We start from the raw sequence: 17,268 nt of genomic DNA, 5'->3' as shown, positions 1-17,268 counted from the left end.
TGATTTGAGGTGAAGTGTTATACTACCAACTTTTGTCACCTTAACTCTGTAACCATTTGGAAGTGCAACAAGAGGATAGGGTAAGTTTTTGGTGTGAGAAAATAGGGATTTGTTATATGTCATGTGGTGTGATACTCCAAAATCTAAAATCCAGATATTAGTCATTGTTTTGAGACATTTACAAGACACTGAGCCAAAAATAGTAGAAGAAGAATAGGTCATTATACCTGCGAAGTTGATAGCTCCACTGGTAATGTTGGTGTCGCCAAATTTTTTCTCCTCCATTATGAAGATGTTGCAGTAGGTAAGCAATCGTTTATACTGCTCCTTGGTAATTCCTGTAGTTTCCACATTTTGATACTCATCATGATGATGTGGATCAGTGCCATGAAATTCATTCTTTCAACAGATGTAACATGATCATTTACCACAGGTCTCTTGCCCTTGTTGAATCTGAAACCCTGAATCTGATTTGGATTGGGACCTCGAGGATAACTTTGAAGTTTGTAACATTTATCCTTAGCATGTCCAGGTCGTTAGTAGTAGTCACAAAAATGACAAGGCCTATTCACAGAGGAATAGTTACTATTAGGGGATTAATTTTTTCTAAATTTTGTGTTGCTTTGTACATTGACATGAAGGGAAGCTGATTCAATGACAAATTGATTTGAAGGCCCCATTTCCCTTTGCTTCTCATCCTAAATTGGCAAAGAAAATGCTTGTGCCAGTGAAGGAAGAAGGTTCATCATGAGTATACTCCCTCGTACCACTGTATACACCTCATTAAGATCCATGAGAAATTGGATCAGCCTCCTGTCTTGCTCAACCTTGTACATATTCTCCTTGGCACCACAAGTACATTGGAAACTACATTGTATTTTCACACTCAAATTGTTCAACTCCTCCCAAAGTTTCTTCATCTTAGTGTAGTAATTTGTGATGTCAAGGGCTTCATGAGTCAGGTCGTTATTCCCTTTTGAATTTGGTACAATCTAGCACCACCGATTTACTCATAGTGATCTTCTAACTCTATCCATGGCTCCATGGCATTGTTTGCATATACCACACTATCTGTAATGTCATTCAAAAGGGAATTTAATATCCAAAACGTCACTATATCATCCCAACTTTACTACTAATGATTGTTATGTGATTGAGGATCCGGACGCTTGCTTATATTAAGCAGACAAGCCTCTCATTACGTTATGCTTCCAGGAACGATAACAGATTCCGCTGAAAGGTATTGAAACCAACATAGTACTAGGATTATCATATGGATGCAAATATAGAGGACTGCTAATATCGATACTAGTATTCAAATTCACCTCGGTAGTCACTCTGATTCTGACATTCGCATCGAATCTATCTCATTGTTTTCATCGAGTATAGCCATGAGATCTAATGAGATTAATCGATTAGAGACAATAAGATAGAAATCAAAACCTGATGTTGCGATTTGATGCCAAGCAAAACACCACTGCATTGTTCGATCAAATTAGGGCACATGTGAGACCAAGACGAGAAATGTAGAAACCTTCTAAGAAGAGGAGAATTAGCGACTCCTGAGCTCTGATACCATGTTAAAATATGAGAATGGAGAAAGAGATAGAGCTCACATTGAGCATCAATGGAAGAATCTAGAGACGTCCACGAGAGGAGAGAGAGAGGGACAAAAGGTCTGTATTTGGGAAATGAAAACTTTTTCTATTAATCAGTGGTGAAAGTCATGCATACAGGTTAAGTAACTATCCACTAATTGTCAGCATAAGACACGACCAAGCTAGTAGTCTGTTTGGTCAAGCTTCTTCAAAATAAGTGTTTTTTTTTAAAGTTGAAGTGTTTGGCCAAACTTTTCGAAGAAAAAAAAAGTGCTTTTCGAGAAGCAAAAAAAATTAGCTTCTCTTCAAAAGCACTTTTTTGAAAAGTACTTTTGAGAAAAATACACTTATAACCTTTTTGGCCAAGCTACAAAAATCAGCTTATTTTGAGAAGTGCTTTTTCTCAAAAGTGCTTTTTTCAAAAGTACTTTTGGTGAGAAGCAATTTGTGTTTGGCTAATTTATTTGAAAAGCACTTTTGAGCAGCAATTAGTGTTTGACCAAGCTTTTAAAAACTGCTTCTAAGTGTATTTTTTCTCAAAAGTGCTTTTCAAAAAAGTATTTTTGGAGAAGCTATTTTTTCTACTTCTCCAAAACTGCTTCTGCTTCTACTCAAAAGCAATTTTTTTTGCTCCAAAAGTTTGGCCAAACACTTCAAATTTAGAAAAAAATATTTTTTTTGAAAAAAAAAGTATTTTTGGCTTAGAGAAGCTTGGCCAAACAAGGTATTAGAAGCAGTTTTTAAAAGTTTGGCCAAACACTAATTGCTACTCAGAAGTGCTTTTCAAATTAATTATTAGCCAAACACAAACTGCTTCTCACCCAGAGTACTTTTTAAAAAAGCACTTCTCAAAATAAGCTGATTTTTACAGTTTGGCCAAACAGGCTATAAGTCCTAACTAACTAACTAATTGTATGCATCACCAGCTAATTGAATACACTGAACATACAAAAACACAAAGTACATAAATATACCTTATATCTCAATAGTAATTGGCTAGAAATTTAAAGGGGTCGACGGTAAATATAAAAAAAAATTATTACATCAAGATTGGTTTGTTTATGGATAAATTATGTGTGATTATAATAATTGTAGTGAGTGATAATCACTGAATTATTTGGTAAGCATGCATCTCCTGTTGAATATCTAGTTTATTGTTTTAAAATTCAAGAGATATGGTGTACAATTTAAACATACATTTGGGAAACTTGCGGGGAAAAAGAAGGTTTCCATTATTAACCCTAGCAAATGCATCACTTCTTTGTCATCTTAAAGAACGAATGTTTATTTCATGTTTTGATTAAGGAAATGCAAGTCTCTATTTGGTTTTGATTAGGAAACTGATTTCAATAAGAGTTACCAGATAACTAAAAGGAAAAAGTCATTATTTTGAACAATGAAAATTTATCTTTTTGTTAAGAGATAGTGACTGTCTTAACAGGAAGCATTATGATTAACAGAAAGTTCAAAGATGTGACGAAATTTGAGATAGTCCAAAATGGCATCTCAGACGTCTTTCCAAGTTTCGTACCTCCATTTATGTAGTCGAGTTCCCCGGTCTCCCGAGCATCCTTTTGTATGGTGTAAGCAGTAACCCTGTTGAAGTATTTGGCAAATCTTTACATTCAATCAAAAAAAAAAAAAAAAAAGGATTGATATTTTGAGCCCAGAGAGTTTTCATATTTTTGTTCCTCTTTTCCATATTTTTTTAAGACTCCATCATCTGTTTCTAGTAATATAAGAAGTAGTAATAATATGAAGATGTAAGATGTAAGGGTCCACTGAGGCCACTCATAATTTATCGTTTAACCATCTTGTTATAGGGGGTCCTTCTTTTGGTTTGCAAATATTTTGATGTCATTTTAATGTTTATGATTTAATGTCCTTTAAAAGTTGAAATTTAATATATGCAACGGTGTATAAAATATATTTATGATAAACTATAAAATATACAGTTTATTTGGCGATATTTCCTTTTAGTATATACCAAGAAGAATGTAAGTTTTTAATTCAAAAAACTTAAACCTCTTATTTTACTCTAAATGATAAGCTTTATAGTCATATAAATATTATATGATATTAAAGATTACAAATTTCAGAATTTTATAATCACAAATATTATAGCATATTATGATTACACGTTTAAAAACTTTACCTCTTTTTCTTTAGCATTTTGCTTATTCAAATGCTCATAAATTGTAAGGGAGGTAGTATACATTATAGAGCCCAATTCACCTCTAACCGTAGCCCTTTCCCCACCATTCGACTACATCACCAGATTAGCTAACGCCATCCCCACAATTATACTTATTATATTATATTCATTTATCTTACAAAAAAAAAAAAAAAAAAACCATATGCTTCTCATTATTTCTTTTAAATTAGTTGATAATAAGGCTTTTCTTGTGACAAAAAAGTAAATATATACCCTGTTGTTGGTGTAACGATGACATCTGCCTTGGAAAATATTCTTTTGTGAATCTGAAGCTGCCGATTTCTGGAGATAAAATAAAATATTAAAACATGAGCGTTTGATCTTATCAGAACTGGGGACCTAGTTCCTGTTTTTTTTTTTTTAAAAAAAAAAAACAGGAGCAGCGCGGACGTATGCAAAGAAAAATGAGACAGCACCTGATTTCTCTTAAGGCTTGGATGATATCTCATGTTGGGAAAGTCATGTTGACATGGGCATTGATACAATGAAACAAAAAATAACTGTTTGTACCCGTATGTTGACATGGTTTTCCTATTGTAAATGTGAACAAGGTGGATCAACCTATTTGCTCTTTCTGCTTATTATCTGCACAGGTAAAATATTGAGAGAGAGTATCTTTTGACTTAAAACTTCGTCACTACTTTATCGAGATTAGTTAATATACTTACAGAGTATATGGGGTCGGTTGTACTCATACTACGTATTTTTGCACCTTGGGTGCACATCTTGGAGCTGCGTAGCTCTGGAAGACGAAGCCTGGTATTGAAAACGTTCCAGTGTTCCAGATTCAAGCTACCTCTTGTTCATGGTAGTTTAGGACTTAAATTCTGTTTATATTTACTTCAAACAGATGTTGTATTATTTTCATACCATCTTTGTAAATCTGAGTCTTAGAGGCTCGTGACTTGTTCTACTAATCCTTGGGTTATACTGAAATTCAGTTATTTCACTTACTGATTTCATATTAATTTCAGTAGAAATGAATTGACTATTATTTGGCCTGCTAGCGGATTGGGTTAGGTGCTATCACGACTAGGCGGATATTGGATCGTGACACAAAGTTTATTTATGCAGTTATGGAAGTGATATCAGAATAGAAGTGGATCGAGAGCGGTAGACTAAACTAGATCTATTTAAGCCTTGTCATAAGCTAGTAAAACAAAGAAGCGGTTATCGACGAGAAGTTTACCACAAAAATAAAATTTCTTTTCAAATCAATATAACTTGCTCATGCATGAAAGCATCAAAATCGCTCAATATTTGTATGATAAATGTAAGTTAGAGTCAAATCAAATGTGTCATGTCTAGTAAGTAGTAACCATACGTCACATATGGACTGGACCAAGACCAGCAAATCTAGTTTTCAATCGTAAAAAAGAGGAAACAAAAGCATTCTCCATTTGGGCTTACCTAATTCTCTGGGCATTCAAGTACTCCTGGCTACTAAAGGAACCATACACAGAAAGTGCAACCCTAGCATCCCATCCTAATTCTTCCTTATTCCTATGCCAATATTCAGAGATCCACAGTGTCAAAACAAATTTGTGTATAACTTCAAAGAAGAGTAATAATTCTTAAAAGTGGAAATCAAGTACTTTCAAATTCAATGTGCGGAATGTATGTAGACGTTTTAAGATACCAATATCCACATCGAAATCATGAATATAACCACTCCACTTTTAAGAATTATCCCCTAATGTCCATGTGTATATATTGTTAAGAGACAAAGTGAAGAACTTACAGCTTTTCTAGTTCACGAGCAATTGAGTTATTGCATTCAGATCCAATTGTCACATAATGTGCCAAGCGCATAACCTCTATCTCAGGTACGGTAACTTCTATAGTCTTTTAAAGAAGAAATAGAAAAAAGAAGATGTTAACATGGTCAGAAAACATGTGTATATAAGACGTTTCCTGCCTACTTAAAGAATTGGTTTGCTACAGATTTCACCTATAAGGGTGTACATGCATGTTGGATGGATAAAGAAACAAAAATGAAAGTTAAAAATCAAAGCCATGTTTCGAGGATATTGCGAGGCTGGTGAGTCCTGGAAATAAGGAAAATCACGAGGACATCAATTCAAGTGGAAGGGACCTAGGCAGGGCAACTACCTCACAATGATGGCCACACCTTGAGAGAGGACCCTAGCCTAGGCAAGGCTTGCCAATAACCTCGACAAGGATCAGATTACAAGGATCTGATCCTTGTTTCTTAAGGCATTTTCCTAAAATCTGTTATAGTTTAAGGGCTTTTAAATATGATTTGAAATGTACAAGTATGTTCATGGAGGCAACAAGGTGTGCGTCACACCATATTTTGTTTAATTGTGCATTGGTTGAACTAAAATGAAATGTAAATTTGCTTATCTAACGATATTTAACTTCAAACTTTGATATATGAAAAATAGCTCTAGATAATTATATGATTTCAAATATAATTTTACGAAGGATTACATATGTGTTATGTGTAAATATATGTTAAATCATGAATTGATAGAGCAAAATACATACACAAATCCTTGAACTTGATTGAATATTTTTTCATCTAGACACTTGAACTATGGACACTTGATATTGGATGAAAATGTACCATTTTGATATACTCTGGCCACATGCGTGTTTTTCACTTTTTATATGAGCATATGTTGCCATGTGACCAGGAGGTCACGGGTTCGAGCTGTGGAAACAATCTTTTGCAAAAATGCAGGGTAAGACTGCCCACAATAGACCTTGTAGTCCGGTCCTTCCCCGGACCCCGCGCATAGCGAGAACTTAGTCCACCGAGTTGTTTTTTTACGGGAGCATATGCCTAATGTAGCTATATGGGTCCCAAAACACACCTGTTGGTACAAAAAAAGGAAAAAATATCTTTATTCTTTTTTCTCTCTCTTCTTCTCTCTAGCTAGCCAACATTTTTCGTTCAAGACTCTAGTGATGGAGCTCTACCTCTATTCCACCCTATTTCTAAGCAAATATAAATCCTCACTAACTCACCTTCCTCAAAAATAAAGAAACCTAACAAATACACTACTTTCACCATCTACCACCCATTTTTATTTCCTAAACCATCCACTCTCAACTCTCCGGCAACCTTCAACACTGCTCATACCGGAAAATGTTCGAGGTATTTAACTTTTAGTCTTGAAAATTCCAATTTATTCTCGACGTCTAGCTCCTCGATTGGATTTCAGTTTGGTCATATTTTATTATTTATATTGGGGAAGGGAACTTATGTTTTGATTGACTACATATGACTCATGACTGTGATACTGGAGGTAGAAGATAAGTGAGTGGTTGTACTCACTGTATAGCAGTTCCAATTGTTGAAACATGAAGAAATTAATAAAGACGAAAAAATGAAGAGCACAAAATCTCAAAAGTATTTATTGTAACTTTCTGGGATGGAGCTGACGAAAGAAGACGTGTACTTTCCTTTTTAGTATGTTTCAAAATAAATGACATATTTTTAAATTTGAAAACAATTTAACTTTAAACTCTTCATTTGTTTTACATTTAATGAGAAATTTTTATAACCACACAAATGTAATGCCCCACAAAGCTTTTACCTCGTAAGCTTTTAAGACCACAAGTTTCAAAAGTCTTTTTTTTTTCTTAAACTCCGTATCGAATCAAACTATTTCATCTAAATTGAAACGGACGGAGTATTTTATTGACAGATGTGAAATGGCCCCACACAATGCCATGATGAACTTACATGTTGGCTGAGGCTCAAGGTGCCACTATTGTTAATACGTATAAATTATTTTAAGAATAATTGAGAAGAAATATTTTCAAATGACTTGCTTAACTCAAGGATTATTTTTCGTATGTCTAGGGAGGTCGATGATTTTACCGAGTATGTAATTACCTAATTAAATTTTTGTTGATGGACTAAACAAGCCCAATAATGCTTTTATGGTCTGATACTATCTGTTTTGGGTAAGCCTCCAAGATTTTTCCCAAAATATTTCATACCATTAAGAGTTTCATTCACCTTATATGTAAGCTCCTAATCTTTTTAGCTATTAATGTGGGACTTTATTCGCACACCTAACACTCTTCCTCTCGAACTAAATTCCATGTGGCTCATCAACACGATTCATGGGTCTCTCTCTAGAACTAAGTTCGGCGTAGCCCATAACCACGATCCACAAGTCAATTTCTGAGTTTTACTACGTACCACTCACATCGTTTAGAGTATTTATAGAAACTGAAGCTCGCAACTAGCTTCTTGTTGTTGTGTGTGTGTCTTCACTCTCGTAAGGGTAAGAAAACAGAGACTTGCACTCCATCACTCTACCATCGCAATATTCATCCTGTCGAACCGGGGCTCTGATACTGATTGTTAGGCTAAACTAGCCCAATAAGTTCTTAGTTTGATATGATACTGCCCGTTTTAGGTCAAGCCCACAAGATTTTCTCCAAAAAGTCTTACATTATTAAGAGATTGCTACATATTGTATAAGCTCTCAATCTTTTGAGCGATACTGCAAGCCAGGCTCTAAACACCTCTATACCTAACTAACTTTTGCTAATTCCCACTATGTCATTCAATGGTGGCAATATTTTTAGTTGACTCTTATGCATAGTCAAATTGCATCCCTAGCCTTACATATTCTTTTTCATTCATAAAGGCTCCGATGACATACTTTGGGAATATTGCATATTTCATTGGGTTGTTTTTATGAAGATTCATTTCATTATGTTATTTTATTTATGATGAGATCGGTTTACCAAAGTTATGTTTTACTCTCCGATTACTTATAAAGTATTGCTCGTGGTGACTGATGAGGATGTATGAAAGTATTGCTTGTGATGGGGATATATGAGACGCAAGATTTGCTTTGATCGTTGTGCGGTGTATAATGATGTGTCTTTAAGATTTTTGGGGCGTGAGAGGTAAGTTGTATCTAGTAGTATTATACTTTTGATAGAAATGGGCCTTAAGTAACCTTAAGGTTGGAATGGGAGTGTACTCTATTAAGGACATTTCTTAGTAGTAAAATAAAATAGAAAATAATTTTCACCCAATATTATATTCGAATTACCTTCCAGCCATAACTGTTGTACAATTTTGCTAAAGCTTGAGAACAACAAACTCTTATGTCATCACTGCAGTCATTAAACCACTAAAAAGAAGAAGAAAAAGTTGAAATTAAAAAAAAAAAGGAAAGAAAGAAGCCAATAAATTGGTATAATAATATAATTATACAAAGGAAGGAAAACTTTTAGAAATTAAATTGCAATGCTAATAAAAATAAACAAACCTCCCCATATTTGGCCAATTTGATATTAGGTATAAGCTTTGGTGACTTCAGCAGAGGGAAACATAGTTTTGCCTAGAATAAAGAAATTTGGAAGAGATAAATTATAATCAGTTATAAAGAGAAAGAATGAAATGATTGCAAATAAAATTCTTCGTTTTTCCTTATTTTTTATTAACTTTCTTGGATAAAATTGTGAGAGTACATCATCTTTTTTGTATTACAACTTCGGTAATAAATTTTACTCTAATGATCACTTTGTATTGGTAAAATACGGTTATGACACGTGGTCAGAACGATAGTTGACACGTGACAAATACTTCTTGATCAAGACCACATCACATATAGTTATTTGGAACGAAGACTAAAGATCCAAGAACTAATTTTGGATCTGCATAAGCACAACTCAAATCAGACATGGGATGTTCCGGAGCTGTACTTCTGCTTAGACATAAGAGTCCTGATAGATACTCATCCTGCAACATCGAACTCTGGCGAGATCCCCCCTCAACCATGCCCGTTAGTTACAACACAGGTACATGTAACTGAGTAGATTCGCGCTTACTGCAGATAATGGGCGTAACGTTTAGGCTAAATATTAGGAGGATAGTTACATTAAGGTTAGACTATAAATACACATGTTTCCACAATTATAACCCATTATAATTCAACTTGACTGACGGATATTATACTTCAGCTCATTTCTCTTAATTATCAGCATTGATCATCAGATGTCATTCACTGGAGTTTCTTCAATAAGAATCTCTCTTTGTCGTTCCTTGCTCGTTTCGTTATTTCAATTACTTCATAATTTTTATTATATTGCTTTTCATCAGCACGTAACGACCCGACCGATCGTTTTGTATATTTGAGCTTCATTCTCCTACTTGATATTTCTTGTATTTGTATTTGTTATTTTATGACTTTTGGGATAGTTGATTTGATTTTGGGAAGGTTTTGAGAGGGATTTGAGACACTTACTCTCTTTTTGGAAGTTTAAGTTGTAAGAATTGATCAAAGTTTGAATTTTGTACAAACGGCCTCGGATTGATGATTTGAGGGTTCCGCTAGGTTCGTAAGGTGATTTTGGACTTGTGCGTATACCCGAATTTAGATTTGGAGGTTCCTTTGATATTTTGGTGCTATTAATCGAAAGTTAGTAATTTAGAGGTTTGGAGAATTCCTAAGTTTGACCGGGGGTTGACTTTGATGATATCGAATTTAGATTTTTATTGCGGAAGTTGGAATAGGTCCATTTTATCATTTGAAACTTGTGTGCAAAGGTTGGATTTAATCCGAATTGGTAAGGCTTGAATCGAACGCTTGGTTCAAAATTTGAATACCCTTGTTGGACACCACGTGCCCTAAGAACGCCACTGAACTAAGCCAGAACACATACTTGGAGAACTTTGCATAAAGTTTGTCCTCCCTCAATCTCTGTAACACAATTCTCAGATGCTGGGCATGCTCCTCCTAGCAACGAGAGTAGACCAGGATATCATCAATGAATACAATAACGAACGAGTCAAGATAAGGCTGAAACACACTGTTCATCAGATGCATGAACGATGTTGGGGCATTGATCAGCCCAAAAGACATCACAAGGAAATCATAATGGCCATATCGGGTCCTGAAAGCTGTCTTAAGAATATCTGAGTCCCGAATCTTCAGCTGGTGATACCCTGACCTCAAATCAATCTTAGAGAACACCATCACTCTCTGAAGCTGGTCAAACAAATCATCAATACGCGGCAAAGGATACTTGTTCTCGATTGTGACCTTGTTCAACAGTCTGTAATCAATGCACATTCTCATAGTACCATCATTTTTCTTCACAAACAGAACTGGTGCACCCCAAGGTGACACACTAGGCCAAATAAACCCCTTATCAAGGAGTTCCTAAAGCTGCTCCTTCAACTCTACCGGTGCCATACAATACGGTAGAATAGAAATAGGCTGAGTGCCCAGCACCAAATTAATACCAAAATCAATATCCCCGTCGGGCGACATGCCCGATAGGTCTGCAGGAAAAACATCTTGGAAATCTCGTACCACCGGAACAAAATCAATAGCAGGGGCCTCTACACTAACATCCCTCACAAAGGCCAGATAAGATAGACAACCTTTCTCAACCATCCAATGAGCTTTCAAGTATGAAATCACTCTATTGGGAACATAGTCTATAGAGCCACTCCACTCAACCTTGGAAATCCCGGAATCGCCAACGTCACGATCTTAGCGTGATAATCTAGAACAGCATGACATGGAGACAATCAATTCATACCCAAAATCACGTCGAAATTGACCATACTAAGCAACAAGGGATCTACTCTGGTCTCCAGACTCCATATAGTCACTACACATGACTGATATATACGGTCCACAATGATAGTATCACCCACTGGAGTAGATACATGAACAGATGAAACTAGAGACTGACGGGGCATAACCAGATAATGAGCGAAATACGAGGACACATATGAATAAGTAGAACCAGAAATAATACAGAGGCATCTCTATGGAAAACTGAGACAATACCTATAATCACATCATCCAAATCAATGGCATCTGGTCTGGAAGGAAGTGCATAGAAACAGGCCTGGCCACCCCCTGATCGGCCTCCCCCTCTCGGGTGACCCCTAGATGACTAGGCTCCACCCCCAGCTGGCTGAGCGGGTGGTAAAGAAACTGGTGCTGATGTCGTAGACTGGCTCTTCTACTGCATCAGACCTCCTGTAATACGGGGACAATGTCTCCTGATGTGGCCCAACTCTCCACACTCATATTAACTCCCTGGTGCTGGTGCTGGGGACTGAAGGGAGCCCCGAGCACCTGGATGACTGGTAGAAGGACCTGGCATAGACGAGCCCTGACCCGATGGAGCACGGGATGAACTCTGAGTTGGGAGGGCACTGAGAGATGAATGTCCCTATTGATAACTGTGTGAACCATGGCAAGATGATGCACAACGGTGGACTGGGCGAGATTTGAGCATGTCTGAAAGGACGACCCTACCGTGGTGGAACTGCCCCCAGAAGGAACACCGCTAAATCCACCCTATCCATGAGGCCTCTTGGCCTCCCTCTCAACCCTCTCCTGACTGTGAACCATCTCAATCTGATGCGCAATGTCGACAACCTCATCAAAAGTAGCACCAGACACACTCTCTCTGGTCATAAGCAATCGCAGCTGAAAAGTGAGGCCATCTATAAACCTCCTGATCCTCTCCCTATCTGTGGAAACCAACCAGATAGCATGACGGGCCAACTCTGAGAATCGCATCTCATACTGCGTCACAGACATATCCCCCCTGATGAAGCTGCTCGAACTGCCTACGCAGCTCCTCTCTGCGGGTATGTGGCACGAACCTCTCCAGGAATAGGCCGAAAAACTATTGCCAGGTAAGGGGTACTGCGCCGACCGGCCTACGCCTCTCGTAATCCTCCCATCAACTGAAGGCAGCCCCAGAGAACTGAAAAGTAGTGAACGAGACCCCACTGGCCTCTAAAATACCTGATGTACGGAGTATCCTCTGACACCTGTCCAAGAAATCCTATGCATCCTCTCCCTCTACACCACTGAAAGATGGAGGTTGCAGTCTCCCAAACCTCTCCAATCTACGCTGCTCATCCTCAGGCATAATTGGAACCACATAGTCCTGAGCAGCTACAACCGGCTAGGCTGGTGGTGCCCCCGATGTCTGGAGTCCCTATACTACCTTCTCAGGTGTGCGGGTGGTGGGATTGTGAGTGCCTCCCCCGGCCTAAGAAGAGGCTGCTGCCTTCGAAATAGAGACCGCCTGAACAAGGCCGGTGCACAAGGTCAGAATCTGAGCTAAGGCCTCCAAAAGGCCAGGAATCACGATGGGCACAGGTAGTGCCTGAGCTGGTGCATCAACAACTGGAATCTGGTCCTGATTTAGGGCAATTGGTGGATCTACAGGTACTGCCCCAGCTATTGTGTGGGTTGCACCTCTGCCCCTACCGTGGCCTCTACCGCGACCTCGGCCTCTCGCTGCCCTGGCTGGTGGTACTAGTGGTTGTCCATCCTGCCTAGTGGTACGAGTCCTCACCATCTGTGAGAGGATGAAACAATAGATGTTTAGTTACTAGAACCAGCAGATTCGCATGACAAGAATTCAAGAATGTGGAGTTTCCTAAGGGTTCTGCAACCTCTCGAAGATAAATACAGACATCTCTGTACCGATCCGCAAGACTCTACTAAACCCGCTCATGACTCGTGAGACCTATGTAACCTAGGCTCTGATACCAACTTGTCACAACCCAAATACCTAACCCGTCGTGATGGCGCCTATCGTGGAACTAGGCAAGCCGACATTCTCAATATGCTTTCAATATATGACAGAAAGGACCTAAATCAATTAAATTAACCTGAGGTTTACACAATAACGGGGTAAAACCCCAAAATATAAGTGCGGAATAATAGCCCGACATCGGGGTGTCACTAAGTCATGAGTATCTAACAACCAATCTAGAAAGAGAGTCTACTATAGTTTGTGCCAAATTCCAATACAAGAGAGAAAAGATAATAAGAAAGGAGAAACATGGACTGCGGACACCGGCAGCTACCTCGTAAGTCTCCGATAATCAGCTCGCGCACGAACTCAGCGAGCGTCAGAACCGTACACACCAGGATCTGCATATGATGTGCAGGGTGTAGCATGATTACAACTAACTCAGCAAGTAACAGAATTAAATAAGGAACTGAGAAGCAGTGACGAGCTATAAAAATACAGATCATCTCAAAAGTTTTCAGTAAAGAGTGAACATGCTTTCAAATCCGGTGGTATAAGTCAAATCAGTTCGAGCTCAAGTAAAACAGATATGAGTCTTTTAGAAATTTCACAACAACAACAGATGACAACATGCATCAATAAATAAAAGCAAGTACATTCTCTCAAGGCAGCAGTCACTCAGCTCATCTCAATAGCTCATACTCTCAGCTCTCAGCCCTCAATACATATTCTTAATAGGTACCTGCGCTCACTGGGGGTGTGCAGACTCTGAAAGGGTTCCTTTCAGCCCAAGCGCTATATCGCCGCGGCATGCAGCCCGACCCAATCATATAAGTAGCCATAAGGCGCGTTGCGGCGTGCAATCCAATCCACAGTCCATAAATAGCCATAAGGCTCGTTGCAGCATGCAACCCGATCCATATACCCTCACATAGTTCACAACTCGGCACTCAGGCCCTATCTCAGTCACTAACCTCTCCAGCCCCTCGGGTTCACAGAATATCATAATAATTAGCCCGACAAGAGAATACAACAAGTATCAACAAGAAATGAGAGGGAACAAAGATGTAACACACTAGTAAGACTTTGACCAAGTACAAGACAGCAAATTAGCAGTCAATTCAACAAGTATACGACCGCTGCGAGTCCCAACAGTGATATCATATGGCCTAAGTATGGTTTCTAACATGAAAGGTAGTCAATTGCTTAAAGGCAAGGAAGAACAAGTAATAACAATGGCTATTCGACTTTACAGTCTCACGGGACGTACCAAGTCACGATCTCTCATGGTGCACGCTCATACGCCCGTCACTTACCATATGCGTCACCTCCAAACACTCACATCATACCAATTCTCGGGGTTTCATACCCTCAAAACCATATTTAAGACTGTTACTTACCTCAAACGCACAAAATCCTACTCCGCAATGCCTTTGCCCCTCGAATCAATCTCCAAACGCTCCGAATCTAGCCACAAGCAGTACGGTATAATTAATATAAGCCAAAAGAATCAATCCCACAAGAAAAACACGGAACTATAAGCCAAAAATCTGAAATCGGCCAGAACCCCCTCCCCCCCTCCGGGCCCACGTCTCGAAATCTGACAAAAGTCACAAAACCCGAAAGCCCATTAACTCACAAGTCTAACCATACCAAATTTACTCTAATCCGATAACAAAATCCCATTCAAAACCCCAAAAATCTAACTCAAGAACACTTCATCTTCTTCCCCAATTTTTCACCCCAAATCACAAATTAGATGATAAAATTAAAGATATAATCATGAGTTTTAACCAAAATCAAGTAGGAATCACTTACCCCAATCAACTCCACAAAAATCCCTTCAAGAATCGCCCAATTTCGTGTTCTCTAGTTCAAAATATGCAAAAATGGGTTCAAACTCTCATTTTTAAAATTAATACTGTCTGCCCAGATTTCCATCTTCGCGAACGCGACTGTCCTCTCACGTTCGCGTAGACCAACTCAGACTGCCTCTCAACTTAACTCTTTGCGAATGCGACCTAAGCTTCGCGAATGCAAAGCTTTGCAAACTCAGATCTTCGCGAGTGCATCCCTTACCTCACGAACGTGTAGAACAAAAGATTGGGGTCCCCAACTGCCTCACTCCCCTTCGCGACCGTGACGCCACTCACGCATTCACGATACACACACTACCATACCTTCGCGTTTGCGTCCTCTCTTTCGCAGACGCGTAGAGCAAAATCTCACCAAATCAAAACACTCTTCACGAACGCGAGGCTCCTCTCGTGAACGCGTAAGAGGAAACCAGAAAAAAATGCAGCAGCAGATATCAGCTATCTCACCAAGGCCAAAAATGATCCGTTAACCACTCAAAACTCACCCGAGGCCCCCAGGACCTCAACCAAGTATACAATCATGTCCCAAAATACTATACGAACTTAGTCGAATCCTCAAACCACCTCAAATAACATCAAAAACATGAATCACTTTTCAATCCAAACTTAATGAACTTCGAAATTTCCAAATTCTACAAACGATGCCGAATCATACCAAACCATGTCCGATTGATCTCAAATTTTACACACAAGTCATATTCAACATTACGGACCTACTCCCTACTCCAACTTTCAGAATCGGAATCTGACCCCGATATCAAAAAGTCAACCCCCGATCAAACTTTCCAAAAATTCGACTTTCGTCATTTCAAGCCTAAATTAGCTACAGATCTTAAATTCACTGTCTGGACGCGCTCCTAAGACTAAAATCACCCAGTAGAGCTAACGGAACCGACAGAATTCCATTCCGGAGTCGTCTTCATACAGTTCTGACTACGGTCAAAATTTTAAGACTTAAGCTTATGTTTTAGGGACTAAGTGTCCAAAATCACTCCAAAACCAAAAACAAGACCTCCCGACAAGTCACGTAAGCAGAAACATATACGGGGAAAATAGTAAATAGGGGATCAGGGCTAGTACACTCAAAACGACCGATCGGTTTGTTATATTTTAGGGGCGACCAAACATTGCTACAAAATAATTAGTATTTGTGGCGACCAATATTGCTACAAAACTTCATGTTATTTTGGCGACCAGAGCTGCCACTGAACATACAATTAATTTTGTGGCGACTACAATCGCTACTATAAGTTGCTCATCAGTGGCGACCAACCTCAAACCTATTTTGTGGTTGGGTTTTTACTTCACTTGTTGTGGCGAGTTAAGTCCCTACAAATGTATAGTTTTTGTGGCGATTTTCAGAAGTCATCACAAATAACATTCAGTTACAGTTGTCACAAATCGCTACCATGCTTTAGTAGCAACTTTTGTCGCCACTAAAAGTTCGATTGCTTTTAGTGGAAACTTCTCTTCAAAATCCTTGGTTGTGTTGTGCTTTCTAGGAATGATGGTGCTCACCATAGGAGGGGCAGCATCATCGGTGCTTTTTTTTTTTAGAGAACTTGAGTTCTTGGAGGAGGAGGCCATGATTAGCAGAATATAGTAAGAAATCTTTGAAGAAGAATATTAAAGAAGAGTGAAAGCAAGAAAGAGTTGATTGCAAAGAAGTTGAGAGAGTTTGAAAAACTATAAAGGGTAAAAGAAGAAGAATGAGGCGTATAAGTAAAGGAATAGATGGCTAAAATCGTGGACATAATTACCTCAAGAATCGGAGAAATTATTGTTAAATCGTGGAGTGACGCATGTTCGGGGCATTAAATGCGGAGAGACGATCAAAAAGTTTCCCGCCAAGAAAGGTATCTTCACCAATTTTCCAATAACACAAAGATGTGCCACCGGAAAGCAGAGGGACTATCTGTCGGTTCATATTAAATACTCAAATGATAGAGAGACATGTAGAACCGGAGATAGATGAAAAGCGAGGCAAGTAGAAACCAAGACCGGGGACAGCAGCTTCGGTTGGCACCGAAAAGACCACGAATGGAATATTGCTAATGAA

General features: G+C 38.7%; 1 protein-coding gene across 1 annotated transcript; it reads right to left on the bottom strand.

Moving 5' to 3' along the window:
- Positions 1–564: 564 nt before the first annotated feature.
- LOC107772412 (fatty acid amide hydrolase-like) lies at positions 565–16,796 on the bottom strand. Its single transcript, XM_075228792.1, has 8 exons — positions 16,728–16,796; positions 9,081–9,152; positions 8,862–8,942; positions 5,555–5,658; positions 5,224–5,316; positions 4,027–4,095; positions 3,130–3,194; positions 565–1,071 (listed from the first exon to the last, which is right to left on the bottom strand). Exons 1-8 carry the CDS (start codon positions 16,794–16,796, stop codon positions 1,007–1,009), a joined length of 618 nt encoding a protein of 205 aa, XP_075084893.1. The 3' UTR covers positions 565–1,006.
- Between the last annotated feature and the right edge of the window lie 472 nt (positions 16,797–17,268).

Source organism: Nicotiana tabacum, chromosome 13, assembly GCF_000715075.1.
Source record: "Nicotiana tabacum cultivar K326 chromosome 13, ASM71507v2, whole genome shotgun sequence".
Lineage (NCBI taxonomy): Eukaryota > Viridiplantae > Streptophyta > Magnoliopsida > Solanales > Solanaceae > Nicotiana > Nicotiana tabacum.
The sequence above is the reverse complement of the archived record's forward strand: the minus strand, read 5'-3'. Positions and strand labels throughout refer to the sequence as shown.

What these genes read in the sequence shown, in the direction of transcription:
- LOC107772412 (XM_075228792.1), bottom strand. Translation starts at nt 16,796, where the DNA reads ATGGCCTCCTCCTCCAAGAACTCAAGTTCTCTAAAAAAAAAAAGCACC. An exon ending in ACAACAGTTATGGCTGGAAG is followed by an intron (nt 5,659 to 8,861) that starts GTAATTCGAATA and finishes CTTCTTTAAAAG; the next exon opens with ACTATAGAAGTTACCGTACC. An exon ending in GCTCGTGAACTAGAAAAGCT is followed by an intron (nt 5,317 to 5,554) that starts GTAAGTTCTTCA and finishes ATATTGGCATAG; the next exon opens with GAATAAGGAAGAATTAGGAT.